Source organism: Artibeus jamaicensis, unplaced genomic scaffold (assembly GCF_021234435.1).
Source record: "Artibeus jamaicensis isolate MK-2021 breed Jamaican fruit bat unplaced genomic scaffold, CSHL_Jam_final scaffold_847, whole genome shotgun sequence".
NCBI lineage: Eukaryota > Metazoa > Chordata > Mammalia > Chiroptera > Phyllostomidae > Artibeus > Artibeus jamaicensis.
In genome coordinates this window covers 31,463,933-31,489,969 of record NW_026522057.1, presented here as the reverse complement: position 1 = coordinate 31,489,969, position 26,037 = coordinate 31,463,933, and the positions used below count along the sequence as shown (strand labels likewise).

The 26,037-nt window shown below is 65.5% G+C and overlaps 1 protein-coding gene and 1 long non-coding RNA gene across 5 annotated transcripts in view; one reads left to right on the top strand and one right to left on the bottom strand.

Annotated features, from left to right (window-relative positions):
- Positions 1–1,097: 1,097 nt before the first annotated feature.
- LOC119050585 (uncharacterized) lies at positions 1,098–6,878 on the bottom strand. 4 transcript variants are annotated; one of them, XR_005082780.2, is made up of 4 exons: positions 5,728–6,878; positions 5,073–5,585; positions 3,061–3,264; positions 1,098–2,568 (listed from the first exon to the last, which is right to left on the bottom strand). It is a non-coding gene; the product is annotated as an uncharacterized LOC119050585 (long non-coding RNA). The 4 variants fall into 4 exon arrangements; XR_008390731.1 differs by having other exon boundaries at positions 5,073–5,848; positions 5,970–6,878; XR_005082779.2 differs by having other exon boundaries at positions 1,101–2,568; positions 5,073–6,878.
- Positions 6,879–8,601: 1,723 nt separating this feature from the next.
- Positions 8,602–26,037, top strand: part of TTLL10 (tubulin tyrosine ligase like 10) — a 32,979-nt gene continuing 15,543 nt past the window's right edge. Inside the window, exons 1-7 of the mRNA XM_053660196.1 lie at positions 8,602–8,616; positions 8,835–8,982; positions 9,226–9,350; positions 17,120–17,282; positions 22,589–22,686; positions 24,981–25,051; positions 25,374–25,452. Of these exons, the coding sequence (XP_053516171.1) occupies positions 8,602–8,616; positions 8,835–8,982; positions 9,226–9,350; positions 17,120–17,282; positions 22,589–22,686; positions 24,981–25,051; positions 25,374–25,452 (699 nt within the window). The remainder of the gene's footprint in view (positions 8,617–8,834; positions 8,983–9,225; positions 9,351–17,119; positions 17,283–22,588; positions 22,687–24,980; positions 25,052–25,373; positions 25,453–26,037) is intronic.

Below are 26,037 nucleotides of genomic sequence, written 5' to 3'. Positions count from 1 at the left end.
CCCAGGCGTCTCCAGGACGGACGGCCTCCCGCCTGGGCAGCTCCCACCTACCCCAAGCCCCCCCCCCCACCCCCGGTCTGTGCGGACAACCCTTGTGCTGTTGGCCAAACTCACGGCACCGTGACGCCCAAGAGCGACTTCCTACGTGTCTGAGTCAGGGGTCACCGGGTGCCCCTGAGGACGTGGCAGGCATGCACTTCCTCAGACGCGCGTGGGCCCCCGTGTCCCCACAGGGTTGCACGGTGACCCCCACTGGCTCCGTGTGCGAGATCACAGCCGGCTGGTGGCGTGCTGCAGTGTGTTTTCCCCGGAGGTGATGATCCGCTTTCTATCTTCTCTGAGCTCATAACTGAATCATCCCCAGACTCACCAGCGGCACAGCCTGAAAGACAGGGGGTGCCTGGGGGCTCCCCACAGGAGCCTGCACCTCCCTGACCCTGGGGGATGCACAGGGCCGGACCCCAGACCATCCTGGACTTCTCCCTGAAGCTCCCCTTTCCGCCTCCCCAGACCCATCCTTCCTCTTCCTCAGCTTCCTCTTCTTCTTAGGGAGCATGTTCTCTGCAGCTTCCAGAGAAAGGGCAGGGGGCAGACCTGTGGCCTTAAAGCCCCCCCTTCGCTCTCCCCGAGGGGCCAGCGTGGGCTGCAGAGGCCGCCTGGCCGTCACGCTCCCGCGAATCCTGAGCCTCGTCCCAGCGTCTCCCAGTCCCCAAGGCTGTGGGTCCTGCAAGGTCACTCTCACCTCTGTTCTCTGGCATGCTCGCTTTTCTTCTGGAAGTTTCTGGGGCCTTCTTTTTGTGCCGTGTTCTGACCGTTCATGAAAACGACCTGTGTGTGGGTCACTCACATCCCCTTTGCTAGGCTCCCAGTGGCTTTTTCAGTCCGGACCTTCCTGCCCTTGAGTTCCAGGACGTTTTCTCGCTTATTAAGTTTTGCGTCCCCTCCCCTCTGTTCCCTCCGTCTGCAGTCAATCGAGGTCTTTGACCTCAGACCAGCCTCTCACGACCTTTCCTGCTTCCTTTTCCCGGTCCTTCAATTTGCTCCCAAGGAGGGGTCTCGACTCTGGCTCCCACCTCTTCTTCCACAGAGCTTGTCACTCCAGCTGCCACTGGCATTTCCAAGTCACTTCCGTTCTCTGAATATTTATTTCTCGACTTTGTCTGGGGTCACAATATTTTTTCTTACCTCTTTGAGAACACTAATAATAAGGTGTTTAAAAAACTTTCCTCCTCGCACAGTCTAGAAAAGCACAGTAATTTTATATTTTACACATATGTACATATCACATATATTTTATATGTATATATAGAATTCCATGTTTCCTTGCAGTCACATCTGCTGCCTCAAAGTCAAAACTTCCGTGTAGAAAACGATTCCATGAGCCCAGTCTGCAGAAAAAGCGCCGAACTGAGAAAATGTGTTGGCGCAGGTGACGAGGACTTAGAGTCCATTTGTGTCAAGAGCAGACAGGGACCTGCGCGTACGGTGGGTGAGGGCTGCTGTGGGCAGAGTCCCTGTTTCTCGGGAAGCAGCGGTCACAGACGGAGGGACGGTCCCCGAGTGGGTGCCCGGAGGCGGGCCTCCCGGGGGACGGCCCAGGCTGAGGGGGTGCAGGGTGGGGCCAGGGGAGCGGGCGGAGCTGCCCTTCCGTACCTCCAGGGTGGCCACCCCCAGGGGCAGCTGGGGGCCCTGGACGGCAGGCTGTGTGTCTGCCAGGGGCCTGGTGGCACCTGGCCCCCCTGGAGGGGAGGCGGCACTGGGGACGTGCCTCGGTGGCAGAATGGAGCAGCAGAGGCTCTGATGGGCCAGGGCCCTCGGGGAAGGTGGGCCGCTCCCATCGGCCGGAGTCAGAAACTTCTGGAACGCAGACCCCTGGGTCCCTTGTTTCCATGAGGGGCTCGCAGGCGAAAGGCCAGAGAGGGTGACACGGGGGCTGTCACCGGCACAACAGGAATTTCTTTCCTCCGGCTCCTGGGGGCTGGACGTTTGAGACCCCAAGAGCCGGGTGTGGGCAGTGCCGGCCTCTCCGAGGCCCCTCCCCGAGGCCTTCTCCCCTGGAGTCTGGGCGCAGCCCCCCTGTTCCCAGGAGGACAGTCGGACTGGGCGAGGCCCCGCTCGCCGGCCTCGTTTGAACCTGGTTGCCTTTTCAAGGCTCTATCACGAATGAGGTACTGCATCAGGGCGTCACTTAGGAGTTTTGGGGACGAAGTTTATGCCTCATGGGGTGTTAGGCCGTTGAGAAGTGGCAGGTCCCTCCGACATGCCATTCCCGAGGAACCACCAGCGAAAACCCGCGGTTAGGAGACTCTGCACCGCGGACCCTCGGGCGCCGTCGTCTGAGCTGCAGTCCACCCACCGACAGACATTTTCCTCCATGAACACAGCCGGCCCCGTGCGTCTGCGGGTCTCGCGTCTGCGATGTGACCAGCCGCACAGCCAGCGCGGTGTCGTGGGCCTGCCGTCGTGAATCCGGGGTGTGAATTGGAAAATGCTGTTCCTGACCCGCAGTCGGTTGAGTCCATTGCGGAGGGAGACGGACCAGTGCCTGGGGCCTCAGATGCAGGGACGCTGCCCAGGGAGAAAAAGGACTCGGTGTCTCTGGGTGGCCAGGTGGCCGCGTCACTCAGCAGGGTCTGTGCACCCGTATTTGTAGGAAGGAAAACTGAGCCGAAATGCCTCTTACAGAAGAAGCACCCAGAAGACGCACACGGTCCAACAGGGTGATGAGGGGGGGCCCTGGTCTGGCCTCGGGGCCCCAGTGAACAGCCTGGGCCTGGACTCCTTCCCATGTGGGGTCAGTGTGGGCGGAGTCGGCCCGCGGCGCCGCTGGGAGCTAGGGCACACGGTGGCCCTCACCCCCGCCAGGCCCCACGGACCCAGGCGCCCAGCGTGGGGGAGGTTCGCTCTGGACTCCTGTGGTTCCCAGGCCAGTGGGAGGCAGCCAGCAGCCAGTCTCGAGTTTAATGTTTCACTTCCTCCCCTCATGGTTAACCCCCCGCACCTTTCCCTCTGGCGGAAACGGCACTGCCAGGGACAGAGCGGGGACCTCTTCCCTCCCACCTGCACAAGGTGCGTCGGGCCAGCACGGGTTCTCCAGGGACCTCCATGGTGTCTGTCTATCCACGAGATGGTTTGGCGCAGGCCAGATCCGGGTTCCCTCGCAGGTCTGTTTGACAAGCACCGAGCTTTCTGGGGCTTGGCCAGGTGGGCAGCTGGTCTGGGGAGGGGAACTGCGCCAGAATGTGGATCCTGAGCTCCGTTTTCCTGAAAAAAGTTGTTTAAAAAATGATTTGATTCACGTGGACATCTTTGCTGGCGCGTGTGAGAAATCAGTGGTCAGGAAGACCTGGGAGGTCTCTCTCCCTCCTGAGAAACAAGCCCACAGTGGACAGCATGGTGGGATTCGAGTGCCCGCCTCTCCCTCTGCTTCCGGGGCCCCAGCGTGGCTGTGCCCCCACAGGACCCCCCGGCCTTCTGCGCCCCCATCCCACAGCAAGCCCCAGCACAGGGGGCACTTCCTCTCCACGAAAGCCTTTCTTCCTTCCTGTCCACACCCGTGCCGCCCCCCGGAGGTCACCGTGTAGGGCCTGGCAGGCAGGACGGGTCTGGAAGGAAGGCAGGTCTCTCACACTTTGGCCAACACGCTGGACCACGTGAGGGGTCCAGAGCCTTCCGCGTCCTCACGTGTCCTGTGTGGGCCGTGAACTGTCATCGGAAGCACATCTGTCTTCCGTCAGAAAGGGGGGCTTTGGGTGTGCGTCGCTGTGGCCCGCAGCCCCCAGGGTGATGGTTGGCACCCCGGCCTGGAGGAGGGGCCTGCGATGCCCCCTTGAAGCTCGGGCAGGAGTGGGGTAGGAGCCCGAGGGGCACGCCTCTTCCAGGAAAAGGGCGGGTGTCCACATTGCAGCCCACGTCCACAGCACCCTCCCCACCCAGCCGGGTGCCCTGGGGAGGGCAAGCTGATGGGGGCAGGGCAGAACTCTGAGACACGTGGGTGGTGGCCTCAGAAGGCTGGGGCTGAGCAGAGGCCTGGCCAAACACGAGTATTTGGGGGACTGTGACTGGAGGACCGTGGGGGCCCCTTGCCCTGGGGAGGAGGTGCTGGGTCCATCCTGGGTGGGTGGGCTGGGCTGGCAGGTGGAGGGCCGCTGTGGCCACCGGGAGCAGGGCCGCAGCCCAGGAGAGGGGCTGGCGCGGGCAGCAGCTCGGGGAGCAGAGCGAGGCCTCCTGCTCCCTGGGCAACACCCTGAAACATCCCGGCAGGTGGGATCCAGACACGGGGCCTTACGCTTCTCCGGTGGGAGCAGCCCCTGCCTCGTGCTGCAGGTGTTGAGGGGGTGTCCCTGCTGGTGCAAAGGGGCAGACCGGAGGGCGGGTCTTCCTGGTGGGACTCCAGCAACCTCACTTTGCTCCGGCTAATTCGAGCGCAGGTGCGGGTGTGCAAACAAAGGTGGGGCGAGGCAGGCTTAACCCTTTCGCCCCATCCCGGGAGGGGGCAGGAAGCTGGAACCCTGACCAGGTGGCCCGCTCGCCCTGGGCACCAGGCCACAGGGCTCTGCGGCTCTGGCGGGGTGGCAGCCCGGTCCTTCTGAGCACGCACACCTGCTCCCACCCCCAGCCGAGCACCTGTCCACCACCCCAGCCCCGCCCCTTCCTCGATTCCCCAGCTAACAATGCTGGCCGGCAGGGGCTCTGTGGAGGCCTCACCCCGCCAGGGAGGGTGAGGAGGGTGCGGTGGGTGCGGTGGGTGGGGAACCCAGCTTTGCATAAGGAAACTCGAAACTCCACCAGGTGCACAGGAGACAAAGGTGCTGAGGGAGGTGGCTTGGAGGGGCGGGGCTGTCCTGCGTGGGAGGGGGGATGGGCGGGGGGGGCTCCATCCCCACCCCCTCTGCCTCTCTCCCCTGCACCTGTGAATGCAGGGGCGAGGGAGCAGGGCGGGCTCCATCTGGGGGCTTCTCGTCCTGAGCCCAAAGTGATCCTCAGAGAGGGCCCTCTGAAAAGGGCGGAGGCTGGAAAGGAAAGGGGCTTGGCTGCCCCCCCCCACCGCTTCCCCCATCCTCCCCCCTCACCGTCAGGGTCTCCCCAGCGTCCAGAGCTGTGGGTCCTTCTGGGGCCTCTGCCACCTGCTGCGCACAGGTGCTCGTGGGGCTTGGGGCAGAGAGGGCCCTCCCACCCCCACCTGGTGGCACAGCCCCTGGGCCGGGTTCAAATGTCCTGAGCCTGGGGAAGGGGTCAGGTCTTCCGTCACAGGCGTCGGCGGGGACAGGCAGCCACCTGAAGCACCCCAGTGAGGGGAGGCTCAGGAACTCTGCCAGGGCTCTCCTGAGGTCCCCCGACCCTCTCAGGCCCAGCCTGGAGAGGGGCCAGGGCCCGGACCCGACTCCCCGAGGTCCAGGCCCTCAGCCAGTCCCTTCCTGTGGCCCTCCCTGGGCCCCTCACACTCCGCAGGCTCAGCCCCTGCATGGTGCCTGCGTGCACGCTCTCAGGTGCCCTTGGGGAGGGACAGCCTGCAGGGCTCGGCCCCAACCTGGGCTCCCGGATGTGGGCACCTCCGGCCTTCCGCCTGCTGCTCTCTGTGGGCCCTGCGAGGAGAGGGCGGGCCTGAGCAAAGGAGCAAAGGCAGTGAACCCGCCTTCCTGGGCCTCACCGGGACTGGGGCTGTCCTGACCTGCCCTCAACCCCGGCTCCACCAGCTGCCAGCCACCAGCTCCCGCTGTCTCCCACCTTCCCCAGGAACGGGCGGGTGCAGCCGGGTCTCCCCTGCCCCAGGCCGACTCCAGCAGGAAGTCCTCGCTGACTACCCTCCAGAGCCTTCCGCACCCTCTGGGCTGGTGGGCAGGGACCCCTGAGGGGCAGAGGAAGCTGGGAAGGGCAGGGAGGGGCTCCGTGGGCCCCGCAGACCTGCAGCAGCCCTGGCCACAGCTGTGTGCGCCGAGGGCGGCCCCTCCCGAGAGACAGCCCCTCACCTGTGGGCCAGCCCGTGCCTCCCGCCTGTGGAGTGCAGTGAATTTTCCAGAAAGCTGGGTTTGAACTTGCACAATTTAAAGAAGCCTCCCTTCCCGGGGCTCACATCGTCCCACTGATTGCAGCCAAAACGCTGTTTGCGTTGTAGGTGACACAGGTGACAGAGGTGACGGTTGGGAGGCCTTGAGGTTCTGAAAAACCCTCTGTCAGGCAAAGGCATCCAGAGTGCGAGCCGGCGCGCCGGGCCTGCAGGGCTGTGGCCGGACTTTCGGCGCCTGGGTCTCTGGACAACGCCCCCCCGGGGGGTCAAGGGGCAGCCCTGTGGGTCGGGAGCCCGCTCACTGCCCCCTGGTCTCACGGGTGTCTCGGGTCAGCCAGGGCGGTGGTCACGGACAGGGGGCCGGATGCCCCGGGGCTGCTCCGGAGTTCAGCAGGGCACCCCGAGTCCCAGGGCTCAGGGCAGCCCTCGAGCTGGTGGGGCCTGAGGCGGCAGGAGCTGCTTAGAGCTGGGGTGCTCTGCACTGAGAAGGGGCTGGGCCCCGTGGCTGGTCATCAGAAGCAGGAGCGGCCAAGCCCCTGGCTGCCCGCTGCTTTGTTATAGAAAAGACAAAAGGCAGAGGGGAGGGGCAGAGAGGGAAACAGTCTCCGAGAGGGGGGTCGGGCCGGAAGGGGCTGGTGTCCTCGGCACCCCGGGCCCTGCGTGGAGGCTGCGGTGCCCTCTGCCCGTCTGCGTCCAGGGGTCTGTGGAAGGAGGGCCACGTCTCACCCCTTGGGCGGGCCTGCAGCTGTGCTTGGGCAGGGACCCCCCTAGTGAGACAGACGTGCTGCCCCCAGGACCCCTGCCTGGGAGCACAGCCTGGGAGTGAGCTGTGCCCCCTGGGAGCAGGGGGCGGGCTGGGGAGCTCGCAGGGAGGCGGCCCCTGACGACTTAGTCTAGCACCCACGGGCGGAGCCCAGGCCCCGGTCCAGGGGCTCCCAGCAGCCGGGGTAACAGCACAAACAGCACAAGAGCGAATGGGTGGGAGGTGACCCAGAGGATCCCACCCAACTCAGGGCGGTGTGGGCACTGGCCGAAATGGGACCACAGATGAGCTCAGGAGCCTCTAGTTTGGGGTATGAAGGCCCCTGCACCCCAGTGGGAGGCAGGGGCCCTGAGGTGCTGCCTGGGGTCACACTCCCAGACGCCGATGTCAAGGCGAGAAGAGGCGGCCCTGCCCAAGGCACAGCTGTGGGTGCCAGGACAGCTGTGCTCTACCCCCAGATTCAGGGGCCACCCAGCTCACCTTCACGTCTGGCTGGACAGGACGTCTGCCCACACTGTCATCAAAGCCGCCCTGGGACTCCCCCTCCGACAGTCCCCACTGCCCTCCTTGAAGGCCCCAGGGGTTGGGGACTCCAGGCTCAGAGCTGTGCACAGGTCCTTCAGAGGGACCTGCCCCTCCCAGCGCCTGTGGGTGCCCCTCCTCCCTGAACCCACCCCTGCCTCCTCCGACTCCCACCCTCAAAATCCTGCTTCCAGAACGGCTCTCCCAGCCTGCCGCCCCAGGAACTGTCTGCCTCGCAGGCCCTCCCGCACCCTCTCCCCCTCATTGCACCCACCGGGGCCCCTTCACGGGCCCCCGCCCCCTGAATCCCCCCACGGCTGCCCCTTGGACAGGACCCAGCAGGACACTCCTTGTTTGGTGGACTCCGCCCCTCCCTTCCTGTGGAGGTCGTCCCTGGTCCCCAGGGGTCCCCCCCACAAATGCAGGAACTGCCCTTAGCCTCCTCTCTTACACTGTGGTCAGGTCGAGCCATGGGGGGGGGGGGCTGCCATGCTCCCAGCCAAGGGCAGCCTCCTGGAGGCCTCCGGCTCCCACAGGGTCCGCCTGCCACCCCCGTGCCGGCCCCGCAGCCCCCCAACTCTCCAGCCGCTGCCCTGCTGGGCCTCCCCAACTGCCCACTGCCTCCCTCCTCCCTCCAGAGCCCACAGCCTGGCTCCTCCCTCCTGCTGCTTGGCTGGTTAAGGTCACAGTGACCTCAGGCTCCGTCCTGGCCTCCTACTGGCCTGGCCTCTGTGTCACCTCCTCCTTCCTGTCCCCCCCCCCCCCACGGGAGCCAGCTCTGCCGAGGAATGTTGCAGGCCCCTCCGCAGTGCTCTCCCTTCTCCGAATACTCCTGGCCCACCCGGCCCACCCAGCGATGCTAGATCCTGGGAGGAAGCCCCTACAGGCCAGGAGCATGTGGGTGCCTGCTCTCAGGCACGTGACAGCAGTGGCTCCTGTGCCCCCAGACCCCCAACGCCACCCCAGCTTCAGTTTTATGCGAAGTCTCACCCACCAGCGGTGGGGGGGGGTAGTCTCAGCAAAGTCTTGATCCTTCTTAACAGGCCTCTCAGCCTCTTTTTAAAAACACCAGCTGATCCATTGCGTGTAACCGCGGTCCGTACTTCGAGGACCCGGCTTTGGTGCCCCTCACAGGTGCCCAGTGAGGGTGACCAGGCTGCTGGACTCAGGCACCTGTCAGTCAGCTCGGAAACCCGGGAGTCTCACAGGTGCTGGTGCTCTGGTCAGTGGCTGACCCCTCGGGCTGGGGCTGGGTGGCCTTGCAGACCGTCTGGCCCCTGTGCTGAAGGCCCCTGCTCCGTCCCCGCTGATGTCTGGCCAGCAGGTCAGTCACCGTTGCCCAAAGCTTCAACCCCAGTTTCCCCCCCACACCTGACGGGCCCACTCTGCTGACCTGTACGCAGTCACGGCTCCTCGGGCACCCCAGCCCCCGATGCGTCCAAGGCTGGGGTGGCGGCGGAATGGCCCAGCTGCTGTGAAGCCTCGCTGCCAGGGCGCCCTGCAGTCCTTGACCTCTGCCCCCACCTCCTTGTCTGCCTGCAGCCCCTGACCTTGGCCCTGGGGGTGCTTCTCATTCCTTTCTCCTTGCCCAGCCCTCTGCTGCCCTCTGTGGTGGTCCAGGCCCGGATGGTGCCCATCCTCGGACCAAAAGGGCAGGGCGTGGGCAGGGCTCCCACGGTCAGCAGCACAGGTGCGGGGAGCGTGGGGTCTGTGGCCATGGAGACAGAGGCAGGAGGTGGTTTTGGAGTAGGGGTGGGGACCTGGTGGCTGTCCCGGGGGGTGGGGCAGGAGACAAGTTCTGAAACCAGACGCAGATGACTTGTGCGGCCCAGGGACACACCAGGTGCCCCGAATTGTTCCCTTTAAAACGGTTAACTTTGTGTTCCGTGCATTCACCTCAAGTTTCAAAAACCCCTGCAAAACACGCTCCCAGGTGCCGTGGGCCGCCGGGCGCTTCCTCGGCCGCCTCCCCTCGGCCCTCCCCCCGAACTCCCTCGGGTGCTGCTGGAAAACAAGTGCTCTGTGTCAGGCGAGCAGCCCCTGCACAGTTACGCCCCAGTGAGTGGAAAAAGGAGACGGTAATTTTCTCTAGCCCCATCCCCCGAGGCGGCTCCAGGCATCTTGGAGGCTCTTTCCTGCCTTCGGAGACCAATTACCCAGGTGGCGGGGACAGGCAGGGCCCAGCGGCCTCATTAACTTGCCGCCTCGGTGGGAGGAGGCTCGGAGAGGCAGCTGGTCCCGGGCCCGGACAGCTCAGCCACCCGGGGACCTCCAGGTGCAGCAGGAGCCGGGCCAGCCCCGGGCCCCAGGCGGGCGCGGGCCTCTCCTGGGCGGGCGCGCCCAGCACGAGGGGCTGCGGTCTCCTCCCTGCAGTGGCAACAGCCCAGCTGATGCCTGGGTCCTGGCGCCCGGGTTGCATCAGGCAGACGGCCTCCCGGGGGTTTCCCGAAGCACCTGTGCCCGAGGCGCCCGCCCCACTCAGCGGCCCCCAGCGCCAGGCCAGAGCTGCCTCCCTGCCTGGGAAATGAGGGCTTCTGGAAGGTTCCACACATCCATCCTCTCTCTGTAAGACCACTCGGGCTGAGTGGGGCAGGAGGCCAAACTGGAGGCTGGTTCTAGAACGATTCCCTAAAGGGGCCACTGACCCCCAGAGGCCCCTCGAAGCCCCTGTGGCAGGTGCCAGGGTGGGTCCACTGCCCACCCTCCACGGAAGCGGAGAGCCCTGCCTCGGCCCCTCGCTCCCCAGGCCCCTGAGCTCCAGCTCCGACCTCCCGAGGCGCTTCCTCTCTGTGCCCCTCGTGGCCTGAGGTTCAAGAGCATGGCGTCTGCCCACTGCCCTCAGACAGGCAGCCCTGGGCAGAGCTCCCCGCGGGTCCAGGACCCTCCCCACTCACAGCGCTGCTCCCCAGAGGGCGCCCAGCCGGTCGGAAGCTCCCTGACCCACAGCAGCCCCGTGCTCTCCCCCCTCCCCGGAGGTCACCCCCAGCCTGACCCCGCAGCCTTTCCAGGACCACCCCCCTCTCCAGGCCAGGACGGACCCTGTGCATCCAGTCCCTCCCTGGCTGGAGCCCCAAAGAGACTACACAGGACAGGCCCCTGCAGGGACCACAGGGCAGAAATCACCAAGGGCCACACAGGACCGGAGGGGGGTCCCCTGGTGGGGCCCCAGAGAAGGGCTGGAGCAGGGGCTGCACCATCCAGAGTGACCTCCTTGGTGACCTCACGTGACCTCACTGACCTCATCTGACCTCCTCTCTGACCTCCTCCCTCTCCTCCTCCAAGGAGGATTTCCTGATCCAGCACTTCTGCCAGCCCCGGGGCACTGGGGGCTCCTGGGCCTGCAGCTTGATGGGGGGTGAGGGGCGCTCCAGGAGGTTGGGGTTAACCAGTGGGAAACTGTCCAGAAAGAAGGCAGTTTGTCCAACCGCTGGGGAAGCCCTAGAAGGTGTGGCTGGGGCAGGGGCAAGGCCAGGTGAAGGCCTCTGCCCTCTCCTGCCACCGCTGGGCCCACCCAGGATGGTGGGCAAGGCTTGGGCCAGCTAGGTTTTGTTGGACGAAGGGCAGGTGGGAGCCTGCCGGCTGCCAGTGTCACTGCAGGGGCTCTGGGAGGCTGGAGGGGGCTCCGACCCAGGCTGTGGACACAGAGGGCGGGTCAGGGCTCCGAGGGGAGAGTCCACAAAGCAGAGTGGCCACTGCAGCTGAGGGGCACAGCGGGGGAGCCCAGCTGGCCCTCAGAGCCCTGGCAGCACCTGCCCCTCCCGGGGCTTGGCTTCCGCTCGGAGCCGGCAGGTAGGCCTTTCCCCAGGAGACCAGGCCCCCCACACCTGCCCCAGGCTGTCTGGGGGCGGGGGCACCATCCCTGGGCGCCCCCCTTCTGCCCTGAATCTGAGAACATTCACTCAAGGCAGATGCTAACGCACCGAAGGGCTGATTTGGGACGCAAATCCCAACAGCTGCCGCTGGGCCCTCGGGGTGGTGTCTGCAGGCTCAGCCGCCCCAGGAGCCCCGGTCACGCCTGCCGGTAGTGTCGCTGGACGAGGCGCTGGGGGGGACACGCGTGTGCCCCTGTGAGGGGACTGCCGGAGCCTGGGCTGCCCCGCCTGCAGGAGAGGGTCAGCACAGGGCCCCGATTAAAAGTCCTCATGTTGGACGTTTTGCTGTCATTTGGCCTCCACACGGGCGAGCTGGCAGCAGCGTTCCTGCTGTGGGGTCCCGAACCCGCTGGCCCTCCCCTGGCCCTGCAACACTGACCCCCAAGCGCTGGCCTGGGGGTGCTGTGCAGGGAGCTGAGGGAGGGCGGGAGGAGGGGGGCGGAGACACAGGTCTGGGAGGGGCGGTGCTTCTGGGAAAGGGAGGGCAGACGGCAGGTCCCCTCAGGCCTCATGACTCAGGCCAGAGGGGTCTGAGAAATGGGCGCGGTGGGGAGCGAGCCGGCGTCCTGCCCCCAAACTGGGATCTGTCTGGTGAGCAGGGGAGTCAGGCCCTGCCCTCGGCCCGTGGGGTTCGAAGTCCTAGAGCTGAGGGCTCAGTTTAAGAAACATGCAAACTAAAAAATGGAAAATTGGGATGAAGTGTGATTTTTATTTGGAACCTGAAAAGAAATAGAAATAAATGGCTAATTTTTGAAAGCTGACAAATACCACACACATCGTAAAATCCAAACAATAACCCATATTCTTTTTTTAAAAAAACACTTTATTTATTCATTTATTTTTAGAGAGAGGGGAAGAGAGGGAGAGAAACTGCCTTCCCTGCAGTCTGACTGGGGTTGAAACCTGCAGCCCAGGCGCGTGCCCTGGCCAGGAACCGAATAGGCGACCTTCCGCTTTGCGGGCTGATGCCCAGCCCACTGAGCCACACGCACCAGGGTATAACCTGTATTCTTTATGAATGAAAAGCACGTCCTGGGCAGGTTGGCCTGCCCGTGCTAGGAACAGGCAGCGAAGAACTGACGGGCGGGGCCCCTCAGGGTGCTGAGACCGTGGGAGCCGGTGCTCACTGGGGAAGATGGGACGGAGGGGGCGCCGAGGGTGCCCACGCAGCCCTGGGCGGGTGCCGGGTGTGAGCACGTGGACGGTCCTCCTTCCGGAGGAGAGACGTGGCTGTGCAGGTGTGGAGCTCCGCCCACCAGCGACCCCCCGGGTCGCGGCTTCTCAATTCATCGTCCACTGAGAGGAGTTGGGGCTGATGGGGAAAACCTCGCTAGGGGACGGGCAGGGTGAACTGGGGGAGCACCTTTCATCCAGGAAGTGTGGGGACACGGAAGGAGGCTGGAGAGGTGCGAGCCACAGGGCCGGCCTGGAGACCCCCACGACCCCCACGTCAGACCTGCAAACAGACCCTGGCAGTGAACAGAACAGGAACGCAGGTGTGACCTCTGGGAGGTGTGAGGCCAGGCGTGGGGAGAGGAAGTGACCTTTCCTGGCCCGTGAGGCAGGGACCGCCACTTGACGGCTACCAGCCTGAAAACAAGTGCCACTCCCGTGGCTTTGCAGCTGGGACCACACAGCCGGAGCACAGGAGGGAAAACTGGGCCCCTGGGGAGGGGCTCTGTGTGGGAGGCTGGAACCGGCAAAGGGGTCAGAGGCCGGGCAGTCAGAGCCAGGCCCGGGGGCGTCCCGGAGACACCAGGTCCGGGCAGCTGTGGTCCCGGCTGGATGTCTGCAGCAAAGGAAGGTGCTGGGACAACTGGCCGGCGGGTCTGGGGCCAGACCGGCGGCCATGGGGGTGGGCAACAGGGATGCCAGTGCTGCGTGTTGCTTTGGAGGGGGGATGTCATTGTTCGCAGGACAAACACACAAGAGTGGAGGGTGAGGGACGTCCAGCCAGCGGCTCACTCCCAAGTGTCCTAGAAGTCAGACCCAGGCCTCAGCTGCTGTCCACCCGCTGTCCACCCATCAGAGTCCAGCACGGACTCTCTGGGAAAGGCCTGCAGCCCCGGGCTCTGGGCGGGCCCTCTGAGGCCCCTATTTCCAGCCATTTAGCCCAACTCCATTGCTCTCTGCCCAGGTACCCGTGTCCCCCTGCGGGGTCTCAGGCCAGACCTCCAGGTCTAACTGCCACCCCACAGGTTCACCATCACTGCAACCCCAAAACCATCCTCTTCAGCACAGAGCCCCGACTCCCAGCCCCCCCTTCTACCCGGAGCTTCCTGCCTTCCCTGCAGCACCTGAAACATGGGGGGCCCCTGCCCTTCAGGCCGTGCTCCTGGGGAGGGGCTGGAGGCCAGGGAAACCTCCCTTTCTGAGTGCTGGGTTTGGGGTACACCCGTGAAGAGAGTTCTCAGGGTCACAGTAACACTGGGAAACCCAGCTTTGGCTGTGGGAGTCCCCTCCGCAGGCGGTGGCTGCGTCCTGCCGGCCCTGCCGTTTGTGTGGTGAACAAAGGTGCCCAGGTTGCCGTCCCAGCATCTGCCAGAACCGCCCCGCCCCTGGGCTCTCTGTTTTCTCCCGAGTCACCGGAACGGGCCCCACCTAAGAGGGCCAGACCCAAGGCCAGGCTGGGCAGGTGTGGGCCCTGCAGGGCAAGAGAGGCGGGGGCAGGAGGGGGTCAGACTTTCAGCGGGGGAAGACCGGGGGCCCTGGCATCGGCCTGGAGCCAGGGCTGGGACCCGGGGCCTGACCTGTCCCTAGCACCTGGGCAGCCCAGCCCAGCATCTCCCTCCCACCTGCTCAGGGCCCAGGCCTTCCTGTTAGGGCCAGAAAAAGTAGAAAGAAGCCCACGGAAGGTCCACCAGCCCCTCAGGCCAGCTCCGCCCAGCCCTCTGTGCTGGGCCTGCTGGTGAGACCTGGGGTCCTGGGGCACAGTCCCCACCACTGAGAGCCCCAGGCGGGGGCCAGGTTCCCAACTGGCTCAGCCGGTGGGCAGTTAGAAACAAGGTCCCAGGTCACATCAAGAATCAAGCGATGAGTGCGTAAGTGGAACGACACACCAGTGGCTCTCTCTTCCTCTCTCTCTCAATCCGCCTAAAATCAACCAGTAAAAACCTTTTTAGGAAAAGGAGAAGGAAGGAAGCAAAGGCCAAGTGCCGGGGGCGCCTGGGAAAGCTGGCGGTGGAAAGGCCAGGGGTCACCAGGACAGAGGGCAGGTCGGCAAGGGCCGGTGTGGCTCTCTGGGCTCCGGGGGCTCTGCGGTCAGGGGTCCGAGCCCACGTTCCCATCTCCCAAGCCGAGGGCCTGAGGGAGATGGGGGACAGACAGGCCTCCCACCCTCCAGGGGGTCCGCACAAAAGCTCTGCCCTCCCCAGGGCAAAAGGGGCTGCCTGCTGCCCACACGGGCTCTGGACCAGTCTTCGCTCAGAGTCTCCGGGAAGTCCCTCCGGCCTCGGGGGAGGCAGCTGCCCCCATCAGGCCCCCGAGTCTGCAGAGCTCCCCCCGGGCCCACTGAAGGTCAGAGGAGAGGTGAGAGGAGGGGAGCGGGCCACAGGGGTGAGGCTGGGCCTGGGAGGTGGGGGCGGGGCCTGAGCCTCGGCCATCAGCTCCGCTCACGGCCCTGTTCCAGCCCCGTCCTCGCCCCCAGAGCCTAACGCAGGGCCCGGGCCCCGGGCATCCCGAGTGACCTCGGAAGGGTTCCTTGCAGTGGTCGGGAGGCCCGGTCCAGCTCAGCTGTGCTCAGGATGGGCCAGCAGCACCTGCTTTCTTTCTTTAAAGATTTTGTTCATTTATTTATTTTTAGAGAGCGGGCAAGGGAGGGAGACAGAGAGGGAGGGAAACATCCTCAGACCAGGGGCCGAACTCGCAACCCAGGCAGGTGCCCTGACTGGGAATCTAACTGTCTACCTTTTGCTTTTCGGGAAGACACCCAACCCCCTGAACCACCCTGGTGGGGGGATCTGCTTTTGGACCCCACCTTCTGGCAACACCTGTGCACTCAGTGTGGCTCCCAGGACCCCCGGCTGGATGTTGACGGCCTCCTGGCCCCCCAAACCTGTCCCCTTCAAGGCCCACTCCTGGGGCTTGTCCCCACCTGCACAGCTGACTTGGGCTGTCCAGGGAGGGGCCCGTCCCTAGGCACCCGGTGGCCCTCCCCACCTGGCCCCTACAGGCACCATGGGGAGGTGACCACGGCAGAGCCGAGGGCCGGGTCAGGGTCCCCAGAGAGTTATGGCACCTCGTGCACTTGGAGATTTGAGCAGCAAGCCCAGCCTGACCACAGAGGCAGGTGGGGGCTGAGGCCACAGCCAGGAGTCAGAGACAGGCCGAGACCCAGGCCCCCAGGGGACACCAGCCAAGGTCACCAACAGGATACTCCAAGATATATTTTTATTTCCAATGGTTTCAGGTGCGCAAAGAGGCTTGGCAGTTCCAGTTCCCAAGACCTTGTGCCCAGGTCCCTCTGTGAGCCTCCCGTGTGTGTCCGGGGTCACGGCCAGCCCACGTCCTCGCCCCTGCAACTCCCTTCGTTCCTCCCCCTTCTCCGAGGGGCTGGGGTGGACTCTCAGACCCCGACAGTTGGGATGAGCCTGGTCGGCTCTGGGACCGTCCCTGCCCCCGAACTGCGTTTGTGGTGTCTCTCTCTGGCTCACTGGGGCGGCGGGTTCGGGGACGACCCGGAGCAGCCTTCCCACCTGGTCTGTCAAGGTGCCCAAGTGCAGCTCGGCCCTGGTCACTCGATGGAGGTTTTCCCACCAGCAGGATGTTTTCTATGGGCTTGTCCCCTAATTTCAAATATTTTTGAACTCCACGGCTCTTGTTATTAATTTCCTGTGAAGTCATAATTAACTTAGATTCACCACCTTCTGCACCTCAAAACCCGCCTGCCACCTCACAGGTCTGCTGGGCAAATCCTCCCCATGTTCTCCCCTGGTTCGGTGCGGTTTGGGTTTCAAAGGCCCCGCTCTGTGGTGGGGGGCGGGGGTGGCTGGCTGCGTGGTCCGTCCTTCCGCTGGTCCCCGGGTCTCGGAGACGGCAGGAGTGTGGCTGGCTTTCCTCCGGCGGCTCTGAAGTTTTGTCCTTGGTTTTTCTGAAAATCTCACTGATGACCAAGCGGGATTCCTGTTCGCTGGTCCTGCCTGGGCTCGGCGGGCTCCTGGAGGGGGACATCAGACGTCTTTCGGCAGCTGTGGGAACCGCTCACACCAGCCTCCTTCAGACATGAGTTCCCCCGTTCTCTCCTCTTCTGCGTCTCCAATATACATGTGTGTGTCACGCCTGTATAACCAGAAAGAATGACATGCATCTTTCCCTCCCTTCTGTATTTTCCGAAATGTCTCCTTTTCCTCTCGCCTTTACTCTGGATAAAATTTTCTCGCCTCTACCCTAGTTTTCCTTTCGCTGACTTTGCCCCCAGCTGGAAACCTACCCCCCGAGTTGTAAGTGGTGGCTGTTACATGTTCTCATGGTTGAAGGGCTGTTTGGCTTCTTTTTCAAAATCTACCATGTGAGTTTTTTAAACTTCATTTCCCTGAAGATATTAAGCCTCTTTCTTATTTTTCAGCAACTAAGTTTCGCTGCTTTATGTCTGTGTCGATGGCTGCGGTCTCGGAGGCCCTGCTGGTGGCGTGGTGCACCCCGCAGGCCTGGGCGGCTTTGGCCGTGCGTGGGGCACTGTGCCTGGAAACTCGTGGGGTGACCTGATGGCCGGGGGTGCAGGCACCTTCCCAATTTGACCTTCTGCCTGGCACCTGGGGCTCACCTGGCCCGGGACCTCCTTGACCTGAGGTTCCAGGGAATACGGAGGTGGCCTGAACTTCGGTGGCCCTGCCTCCCTAGAGTGGGGCTCACTGTCACTCTGTTCTCACTGGGGGGGCGGAACCCTCGGGGCTCCCAGCTTCCTACGAGGAGGTGGTCCCGTCAGACACCCGCCCTCACTTTCGTTTCCACCCCCAGGTCCCCAGAACAGACGGCTACTCCCGGCTCCTGGGACTCAGCACTGGTGCTCACTCAGCCCCGGAGCCCGGCCTCCCCTTCTGTGCAGCCCGGTCTGTCCATGGCAGGTCCTCGGCTCGTCGACGCTTCGACTCGACGATGGCTTGGCGCCGCAGTGGTCTTGGTGAGCGGGGGCGGCCCAGCACCACGGCTGGGTGGTGCACCCCGTGTGGGCAATGGTCCCCCTGGGCCCCTCTCCCTCTGGTTTGGGACCCCTGCTCACTCCTGTCTCTCTTCCTCCCTGGCACTGTGGCCTCTGTTCATACCACCTGAGGAGTCGCCAGACGTGTTTCCCGCCCGGGGTCTCTGCGCACCTATGACAGCCAGCTAGGTTCTCCACCCAGAAAACTCCCAAACTCTCAGGCAGAGCCAGCAGGAAGTCTGAGCTGAGACCACGGGACACCAGGGAGGACAGTTCTGGGTCCTCCCCAGCCCCCAGATCTCGAGGCACACAGGGCTCCGTCTACACCCACCGCTGCGTCCCAGGGCGGACCCGGGGTGCCTCGGGCTCCGGCAGACGAGCAGAGTGGAGGCTCGGAGGGCACACAGTGCCAGCTGCCCACAGGCCGGGCTGAGGAGGCCCGAGGGCTGACTGCTGGGCTGGGCACCCTGGAGGCAGTGGGGGCAGGGGACTGTGGCAGCTCCAGAGGGTTGAAGAGGGTCTGGCGGGCACTCAAGGAGGAGGGAGTGGGCCGTCTGAGGGTCGGAAAACAGAGGCCTGGCAGGAGACCTCGTCTGAGGGTGAGGTTTGCAGGGTTTCGGGCTTCTGGCTCAGCGTGTGCTGGAAGCCGTGACCAGGTACGGCCCTCAGGGGCACCACCTGAGAAAGGCACAGACGCTGCCGGGTCTCAGGTGGAAGGGGTTAAGAAGGTCAAGGCTAGGCCAGGCTGTGGGAGTGGGCCAAGGTGTTGGCAGGGTCTGTGGAGGTCGCTGCCGGCACGGCCGGGGCCTGAGAGTGTGGTCCAGGACGGGGAGCGGGGAGGGGGTGGCTGAAATCTGTCCAGGAGGGCTGGAGGGGGCCCCAGTGCCGGGTTAACCTTCCCCGTCCACAGGCACGTCCACCTGGCCTCCCAGCCAGATCGGGGGCTTGGGGAGGGGCCTTGGGTGACAGCCCTCCTGCCCTGAGCCTGGGGCAGCCAGCGGCCCTGGGTCCCTGGGGCCCAGCAGGAAGAGCCAGGCTGAGACGGGGTGGAAAGACAGGTCAGCAGGTGGGTGCAGCAGGGCGGACCCCCCTCCCCGCCCGCCACTGCCCGCAGGCCATGCCCACCTGGCAGCGCCGCCCACCCGGGCAGGGAAGCACCTGGCCCCGAGGACCAAGGGCAGGAAGTGAGGCGGGTGGGCGGGTCCAGAGACTCGGGCTGCAGCCCCACCCCCCTGGGGAGCAGAGGGAGCCTGCACAGCCTTCCCCTTGGGGTGGCAAGGGCAGGGTCTCTGCTGCGTCCTCAGCTCCCCAGAGAGACACCACTGGGGGGTCCGAGCGGCAGAGCTGGTGCCCAGTGGGGGGGGCCCGGGGCAGGGCAGAACTTCCCGGTCTGAGCCGCATATACCAGGGTCTGGCTCTGCTGGGCCTGTGAGCCGACCTCCCTCCCCGTCTGGCTGAGGAAGCCTGCGTCCTACAAAAGTGCTGATTGGGTGGCCGAAGGCAAAATGAGCCTTCGGGGGACAGCCCAGCACAGGCCGCCGGCTCGGACTTGCAGGAGGACCGAGGAGGGTGGGTGACAGAATTTGCTGCCTGCGTGCGGAGCGCTGACCCCCGGGTGGCTGCCCCGGGGCACCCACCCACACCTGCCCCCGGTGTTTGCTCCCCCTGAGGCCGTGAGCTGAGCCGAAGGAGCCCGGGGGCTGGAGGGAGACGCAGACCAGAGCTGGAGAAACCAGGGCAGGCAGGTGCCTCTGAGCCCGGGGCCCCCAGGGCGCAGGAGAGGACCCAGCCCTGAGTCCAAGCCCCAAAGACTCCAGGTCCCAAAGTTGCCCCAGAGGAAGGCGAGTCCCCACGGCCTGGCCCCCAGGCTGCGGCTGCCGGACCCTGGGCAGTCAGTGGCTGGCCGACCTGCCTGAGGCGCCTCCAGCAGCACAGTGGCCCTTTGTCCTGCAGCCCCGCCCAGGGAGGCCTCAGCCCAGCCAGGCCAGCTCTTCCACCAGCCCACTGTGTCCCCAAGTGTGGGGGTGGCTTTAGTCACCCCCCCAAACAGCCCCCCACCCCACCACTCGCCTCTGGGGAGCCCATTTGCCTGCCGCATCCCCTCCTGCTGTCATGGAAATGTCCACACCCACCAGGTGGCCCGAGGAGCCTTTGTCTGGAGGCCACTGGTTTCTCCAGTGACCCTGGCAGCCGCCACCCACCAGGCAGGGTCACGTGGGCCTGGCGTGCTGTGGGCGGCCCAAGCTGACCGCTCAGAACTTGGGCACTCACCAGGCTGTGCCCACCCCCCCCACATCCTGGGGTGGGGGATGCTGCCCCAGAGAGACCTGTGCCAGCCAGGGTCCAGGCCACCCTCCCAGCTGGTGACAGCTCCGTGCTGCTTGGCCAGGGGCGACCGTACCTCGCTCAGGTCCCCAAAGCTGGCTGCCAGCAGAGCTCACAGACACCAGAGGATCCCGGGGCCCAGCTGGGCTGGCGGTGATGACTCGGAGCAAAGGGGACATCTGGACTGGCTGCCGCCAAGTGAGGAGAGGTGTCCCAGTCCTGCCCAGGGCGCCCGCTGGTCCTCGGCCGTCTCACCCCACAAGGTGCCTCAGGTGGCTCGGGGTCAGTTTTACTCTATTTGGGGCTCAGGCAAAACAGTGCTAGGAGAGGCATGGGGGTGGTCACAGCAAGGTCAGGGAGCTGGTGGTCAGCCAGACAACAGTCCCCCTCTCCAAAGTGACCAGCCAGGGGCACTCACAACTAGACCACCCTGCCATGCAGCCCAGAGCCTCGACCCCTGGCCAGCAGGTCGGCCCGAGGGGCCGGCCTCCACGTGGCCACGGCTCAGCTGCATCCTGGCCTTTCCACTCCTGGGCCGGGACTGTGGCTCGAAGACCCAGCTGTGGCCAGGGGGGCGGCCTCTCACCGGGGCAGGAGTTGGTGATAAAGGCCCAGGCCCGACTGGAGGGGCACATGGCGGGGTCTTCTCTGTCCCCACTTTGCTGCTGCGGCAGCGCCCTGGTGCCGCTGTAGTACAAAACCCCCGCGTGAAATGTGCCGTCTTTCACCCCTGGGCTGGGCAGCCTGACCAGGACCTGGTGTTTCTGCATCCGAGGGCAGAGCACTGGAACTGGTGGCCAGCGACACAGTCAGAGTAGCCAGGACAGACCAGGTGCTGCCGGGATAACCAGGTCCCAGGACTCAGGGGGACTGGCTTCTAGCACTTCCTCCTCCAAGGGTCAGGGTGGGGGGCCCTGCTTTTCACGTGACTGTCCCTCCTTCGATCCCCGCCACGTCCCGATCAGAAGCACTTGGGGGCTCCATGAAATGACGGCAGCTCCATCTGGCAGCCCCGTGTCCTCCTGGGAGCGTCTGGAGCCCGGCAACGCCGTGCCCGTCAGCCCCGGCCCAGCACATCTGGCTGAGCCAGGAGGCCCTGACCAGGACTGAGACTGAGGGCGGGAGGCGGGGCCGGGTGTCAGCCTGGGAAGGGTCTGCAGCGAGCAGCCCCTCCTCCCACTCCCACCCACCTGCAAACGCCTCCAGGTTTGGGGTTAGTGAGCCGCGCCTCGGGTTCCCCAAGGCAGGAGTGCCACCAGCCAGGGCCGTCTCGACCTCCCCACTCAAACACAGGCACCCCGGTGGATATCGGGTGGGTGGGTGTCTTGCCAAAGGTGTGTGTGTCCTCCACAGCCCGAGGGTCTGGAGGTCAGTGGTTTGGAGGGTCAGAGGTCACTAATGCTTCCAGGACTGGCTTCCAGAAACTCTGCCTCGAGGCCAGGGGGACCAGACCAGCCCCTGGGTGCTCTGCCCTCTGGAGGCCGGGGAGGAGCCCGCCTGCCTATGGTGCCCCCACCCCCAGCACAGCCCTGTGGGTCACGAGGCCGGGCTGGGGAACGGGCTAGGATGGGGACACGCAGGGACCGGGGACTCAGAGCCCTGTCCTGAGGGGCAGTGGGAGGGTTCATGTTCTCCGACAGTGACCCCAGTGGTCCGGGCCCACAGCAACTTTTGGGGGGCCCCTGTGCAGAAGGGACAAAGGCCAACTGGGAGGCAGCCCTCCTGACATGATTCGGCTGTTGGGGGGCGTTCTGCGGTGGCCGCACGCCCTCCTGCCAGGTCTGTCCCTGGGCAGAAAGACAAGGCCCCACGAAGTCCTGACCCGGGGTTGAAGAACGGCGAGCACGCACTCTGGGGCTGGCCCGTCGCCGGGGGTCTGCGGCAGAGCTGCCGGAGCTCACTGTGGAAAGCGCTGGGCCCCTGGGGAGCTCTGCGGGTTGGGCTGATGTCAACGCGGCCCCTTCTGTCAAGTCGGGAGGGCCACCTCGCCACCCCGGCCGGAGTCCCGGGCCTCCCCACCCTGCGGTCCTTCCAACCCCCACAGGACGGGGCTGACACAGCCTCGCTCCCCCCGCCTGTGCGACAGGCAGCAGAAGGGCTCCCAGGGAACCATGGGGGGCAGCCCTTGCAGCCGCCACGGCTGAGGCTGGGGCCCGGGAGTGAGGGGCGGGCACGGCCCTGTGCTTTGTTCATGGGAAGCTGCAGGTGGAGGGAGTGAGGGGCAGGCAGAGGGCCTTTGTGGGCCCCCCCCGGAAAGAGAGGGTGCAGGCTGTGACCCCTCTCGGCCCCCTGCCTCTTCCAGCGAGGCTGAGCTCAGGGCCTGCTGGGAGCCCCCCCCCACCCCGCCACCGCCCCACGCACGCCCCACTGCCGCTCCTACAGAAGCTCTCTGCCCTGGTTTTTGTTCAACCTGGGCCCCCGGGGGGGCGAGGCGGGGGCAGGAATGCATGCGGGGCCTGCCGCCCGCCCTGTGGCCCGCGTCATGTAACTGCCTCCCTGCTGGCCTATGGGAGCCCGGGGGACACACCTGTCGGAAGCCAGGAGCAGAGATTGGTCGGTGGTGAGCAGGCACCTGTGTGGGGCGGGGTGAGGCCCTGCATGTAAGGCGAGCCCAGGGCCACGCCGTCTCTTCCCGGCCCTGCCCTGCTCTCTGCCGCAGCAGGAGGACCGGCCACCACCTCCATTGTCCCCGTCACTCTCCCAACTTCCTGGAGACCAGGCGAGCTGCCCACCTGCAAGTGTGGATGTGGACTTCAGCTTCTCCTTTGTGTGGAGTCTCAGCGGAGGGAGGCAGGGGATGGTCTTCCCAGGGGGCGGCTGCCCTCCCGGCCCCCCTACAGCAAGGCTGGGGGAGCAGGTGGGACCAAAGCCTAACCTCTGTCCTGAGCTGACAGGTATTTGGGGTCACTGCTGCCAAAGCTTCTCCAGTGTCCATTCTGAGGCCTGGTGGGTCTTGGGCACAGGGACGGTGCTGGACAGGACACAGCAGCCCGGCCGCCAGGCTGGGGGCAGGGAGCAGCCTCCCACCCTCCTCCTCCAGGTGCAGAACCTGTCGGGGCAGGTAAGCAGGAGGCGGAGGAGCCCGGGGAGGCCGCTCTGTGGGGAGAGCCTCCAGGTGCCTGCCGCCGTCCCCCGCACGGCTGACCCAGGCGGGACGTGGCAGCCGTGGCGATGGGCCTGCAGTCAGGACTCGGGGAAGGGTGGTCCTTCTCCTCTGAGGAGGTGAGCCCCTTGGGCCGGGTGCGCTGGGTGTTGGGGCGAAGCCATCTTGGGTTCGGCCACTTGGGGTCCATAGGCCGCATCTGCAGGGCCGGTGTGCACGGGCTCTGCCCCACCCAGAGGGCAGCCGGGTTCAACGACAGTGAGGGTTTCCACCTTCTGCCCCAACACAGCCCTTCTGGGAAGCTCCTTCCCCAATGCTGTGCTGATCCAGGGGCACCTTGCTCCCTGCGGGCTGGGGTGGGGAGGACCTGGGCGCCGGGCTCTGGAGTGTGTTCCTGGGCTGGGCTAGGCTTTGCCGGCGGCCACCCCGGGACAGCCAGAGCTCCGGGCAGAGCCGGTCCGGCCTGGCTCCAGGCTCTTTCTAACCCGTCCGGGTTGGAGGTGCTCACAAAGCCGGAACCAGCTCGGAGAAGGAGTGGGCTGGCCCTGGCCAACAGGATTCCTCGGGGCCGAGACCAAAGTCTGTCCTCTGGATCCTTGACTGGAATGCACGGGAGCCACACCGCGGCTCATCCGGGAGCGCCGCCGTTTCGGGGGCAGGTTCCAGGGCTGGGAGGTGTTCAGGCCCGTGGGGTGTGCGGCAGGTTTTCTGAGACGTACTGTCGAGCTCGTTGTTCGCAAATTTTTAGGGGGGAAAATAGGTTGGGCTTGTTTTGTTTGGCTTTTGTCTAGTAACCCCGATGAAATGCTTGAGAGTTAAGGCGATTAGCAGGGTGTTGAATTAGCAAAATAAGTTTTATGTTTATGAAAACGCAAAGCAGCCATAGGTGTGGACGCAGCCTGCTGTCCCTTCCAACATTCTGGCAATTTGCAAAACCGGTTTGTGGGAATGTTCGCGTGAATTTAGAAGGCGGAGGGTCTGCGGAGGCACGGGCCCTGGGGAGCAGTGCGGCCGCGCGGGGCGCGCGGTGCAGGGCGCCGCCGCAGGGCGGGGGCGCGGCCGGGAGGGAAATGGCGGCGTCCTCGCGGAGCGACGCGGCCCCGCGGCTGGAGACCGGCCCTCGGAGGACGCCCCCGCCTCCCCCCACACGCGCGGGGTTGGGTTTCAGCGCTTTGTTCTCTGCGGGCCTCACCATTGATTAAGGCCCGCCGGGCAGGTTAACCAGCGGAGAGCGAGTTCTCCACGCCGGGACCCGCTTCTCCGCCTGCCCGGGGCCCACAGGCCGCTGCCCTGAGACGGGCGTTCGCTGTGCCAGGGCTCCTTCCTCCGGTCGCCCGAGCCGCGCCTGGTCGTCAAGGTGACGATTAACGAGGCCGCAACCCGCCCCAGGGCGCTGGCTTCACTCCCTGCCGGGACCCCATGTGGCCGCAGGGGACCTTCCTTTCCACGTCCCAGCTGCTGGGGCTCCCCGGCCCAGGCCCTGGACCGCAGGCCGCGCTCCGTCTTTGCCTGGGGGTCACACGGGCTCGACCTGGAAGTTCGAAGAAAGCTTCCCGAGGCCCACACCTGGGCCTGTCCCTGTGTCTGTCTGTCTGGCTGTTGTGCACCTCTCCTGAGAACGTAATGGCTGGGAAGCTGGCGGGCAGCAGACAGCAGGGGCTCCCGTCCACCTGGCTTGTGGCCGGGCCAGCTGTGGGTCCTCTCAGGCCGATGTTCCCCCCAGGAAGGCTGGCCCTGAGCGGCAAGGGCTCCAGGGACACCAGGCCCCAGCTCTGGGGCTGTGAGCAGGGAGGCTGGGCTATGCTCAGAGGGCTGGCCACAGGGTGGGACGCTGGGCACCCGCCCGCACCCCCTCTCTCAGCCCCCACTGCCTCCCCCCAGGGCCTGGCAGTGCAGAGTGAAGCTGAAATTTAACTTAGCTCTGCAAGTGAAGCCTGACTGGTTCACGCAGCTCGGAAGACAGTGCAGCTGTGTCCCTGCCACACGCTGAATTCCACAAGTCCGAGCGACAGACCCCGAGCAGCCAGGAGGGCCCAGCGGTGGGGATGGGGCACAGAGCAGCAGCCCGGGCACCCCCCCCAGGGCCCTTCGTCAGGGTCAGGTGTTCTGAAGACTGTCGGTCGGCCGTCCCCAGGACTGGGCTGGAGAACCGGGTGGACCTGGCTGAGGCGGGGGTGGGGTGGACACAGCCTTTGTTGTGGTCAGCCGCTACCTGGGGGGATCAGGAAAGGGCCCCCACCTCCTCCCTGCAGCCTCTGTGGGTGGAAGATGCCGGAAAACTTGAGAAGCAGCTCTGGCTGGCTCTCCAGGCCCAGGTGCCACTGTACAGGGGACAGGGAGGGACAGGAGGCAGGACAGAGCCCTCGGGCTCCCCAGGGCAGGGCGCCAGGGTCTCAGCCCCATGCCGGGGCCCCCGGTCTGGGCCTTGAGTAGGGTGGGGGCTACAGATATTCCAACTTCCAGAACCCCCACTCTGAACACCCCTGTCCTGGGGGGTCACCACTAAAGACTGGCTTGTCTCTGGCAGGCACTGGGGGCTGTAGTCCTACATCCTGTGTTTGGGGGCTCCATCCCATCTGCTCTGGGGTTCGACCCCAGACTGGTGAGCACAGGCTGAATAGGGCCCCCCTCTCACCCCCCTGCAGGGCCAGCGCCTTCTTGCCTTTGGACTTCATGGCCAACAGCGGCCAGGGCCAGCAGACAGCCCCTCCTGTGGCCTCACTGGTGAGAGACCGCACTGCGCAAGGTGGGGATGCTGGGGCCCCAGAGGCCTGCCCTGCCCGGCGCGGGGGGGGGGGGGGGAAGCAGGCCCCGAGGGGCTGTCCTGCCTCAGAGCCAGGCCTCCCTCAGTCCTCACCCTTGACAAGGGCAGGAGGGGCCGGGTTGCAGACAGCTGGGGCGGCGTCCAGGGGCAGAGGCCCGTGCTGTGGCCACTGCACAACGCCCCTCCCGCCTCAGACACGGGCTCGCCCGGGGCTCCAAGGGGCCGCGCCTGCCATCCAGGCCTTTCCCCTGGACCACCCGGAGGGTGCCTCCACTCTGCCCCTGAGCACTGGGGCTCCGACCTCCCGGGGGCAGGACACCTGGCCCCTCCTTGGGTGCCCACCCCACGCCCAGAGCTGGCAGCCCTGCTAGGACGGAGGGGCTGGCCCGTAGGGAGGGTGCCTGTGGGTCCGTCCCCCCGGGACTTCCACATGCGACAGCCCAGACTTCTCCAGGCTGCGCCCCACAGGCGGGGCCTGGGGGGCACCTGGGCCCCTCGAGTGAGCCCCGTCCCTCCCAGCGCCTCTTCACTGCAGTGTCCTCGCA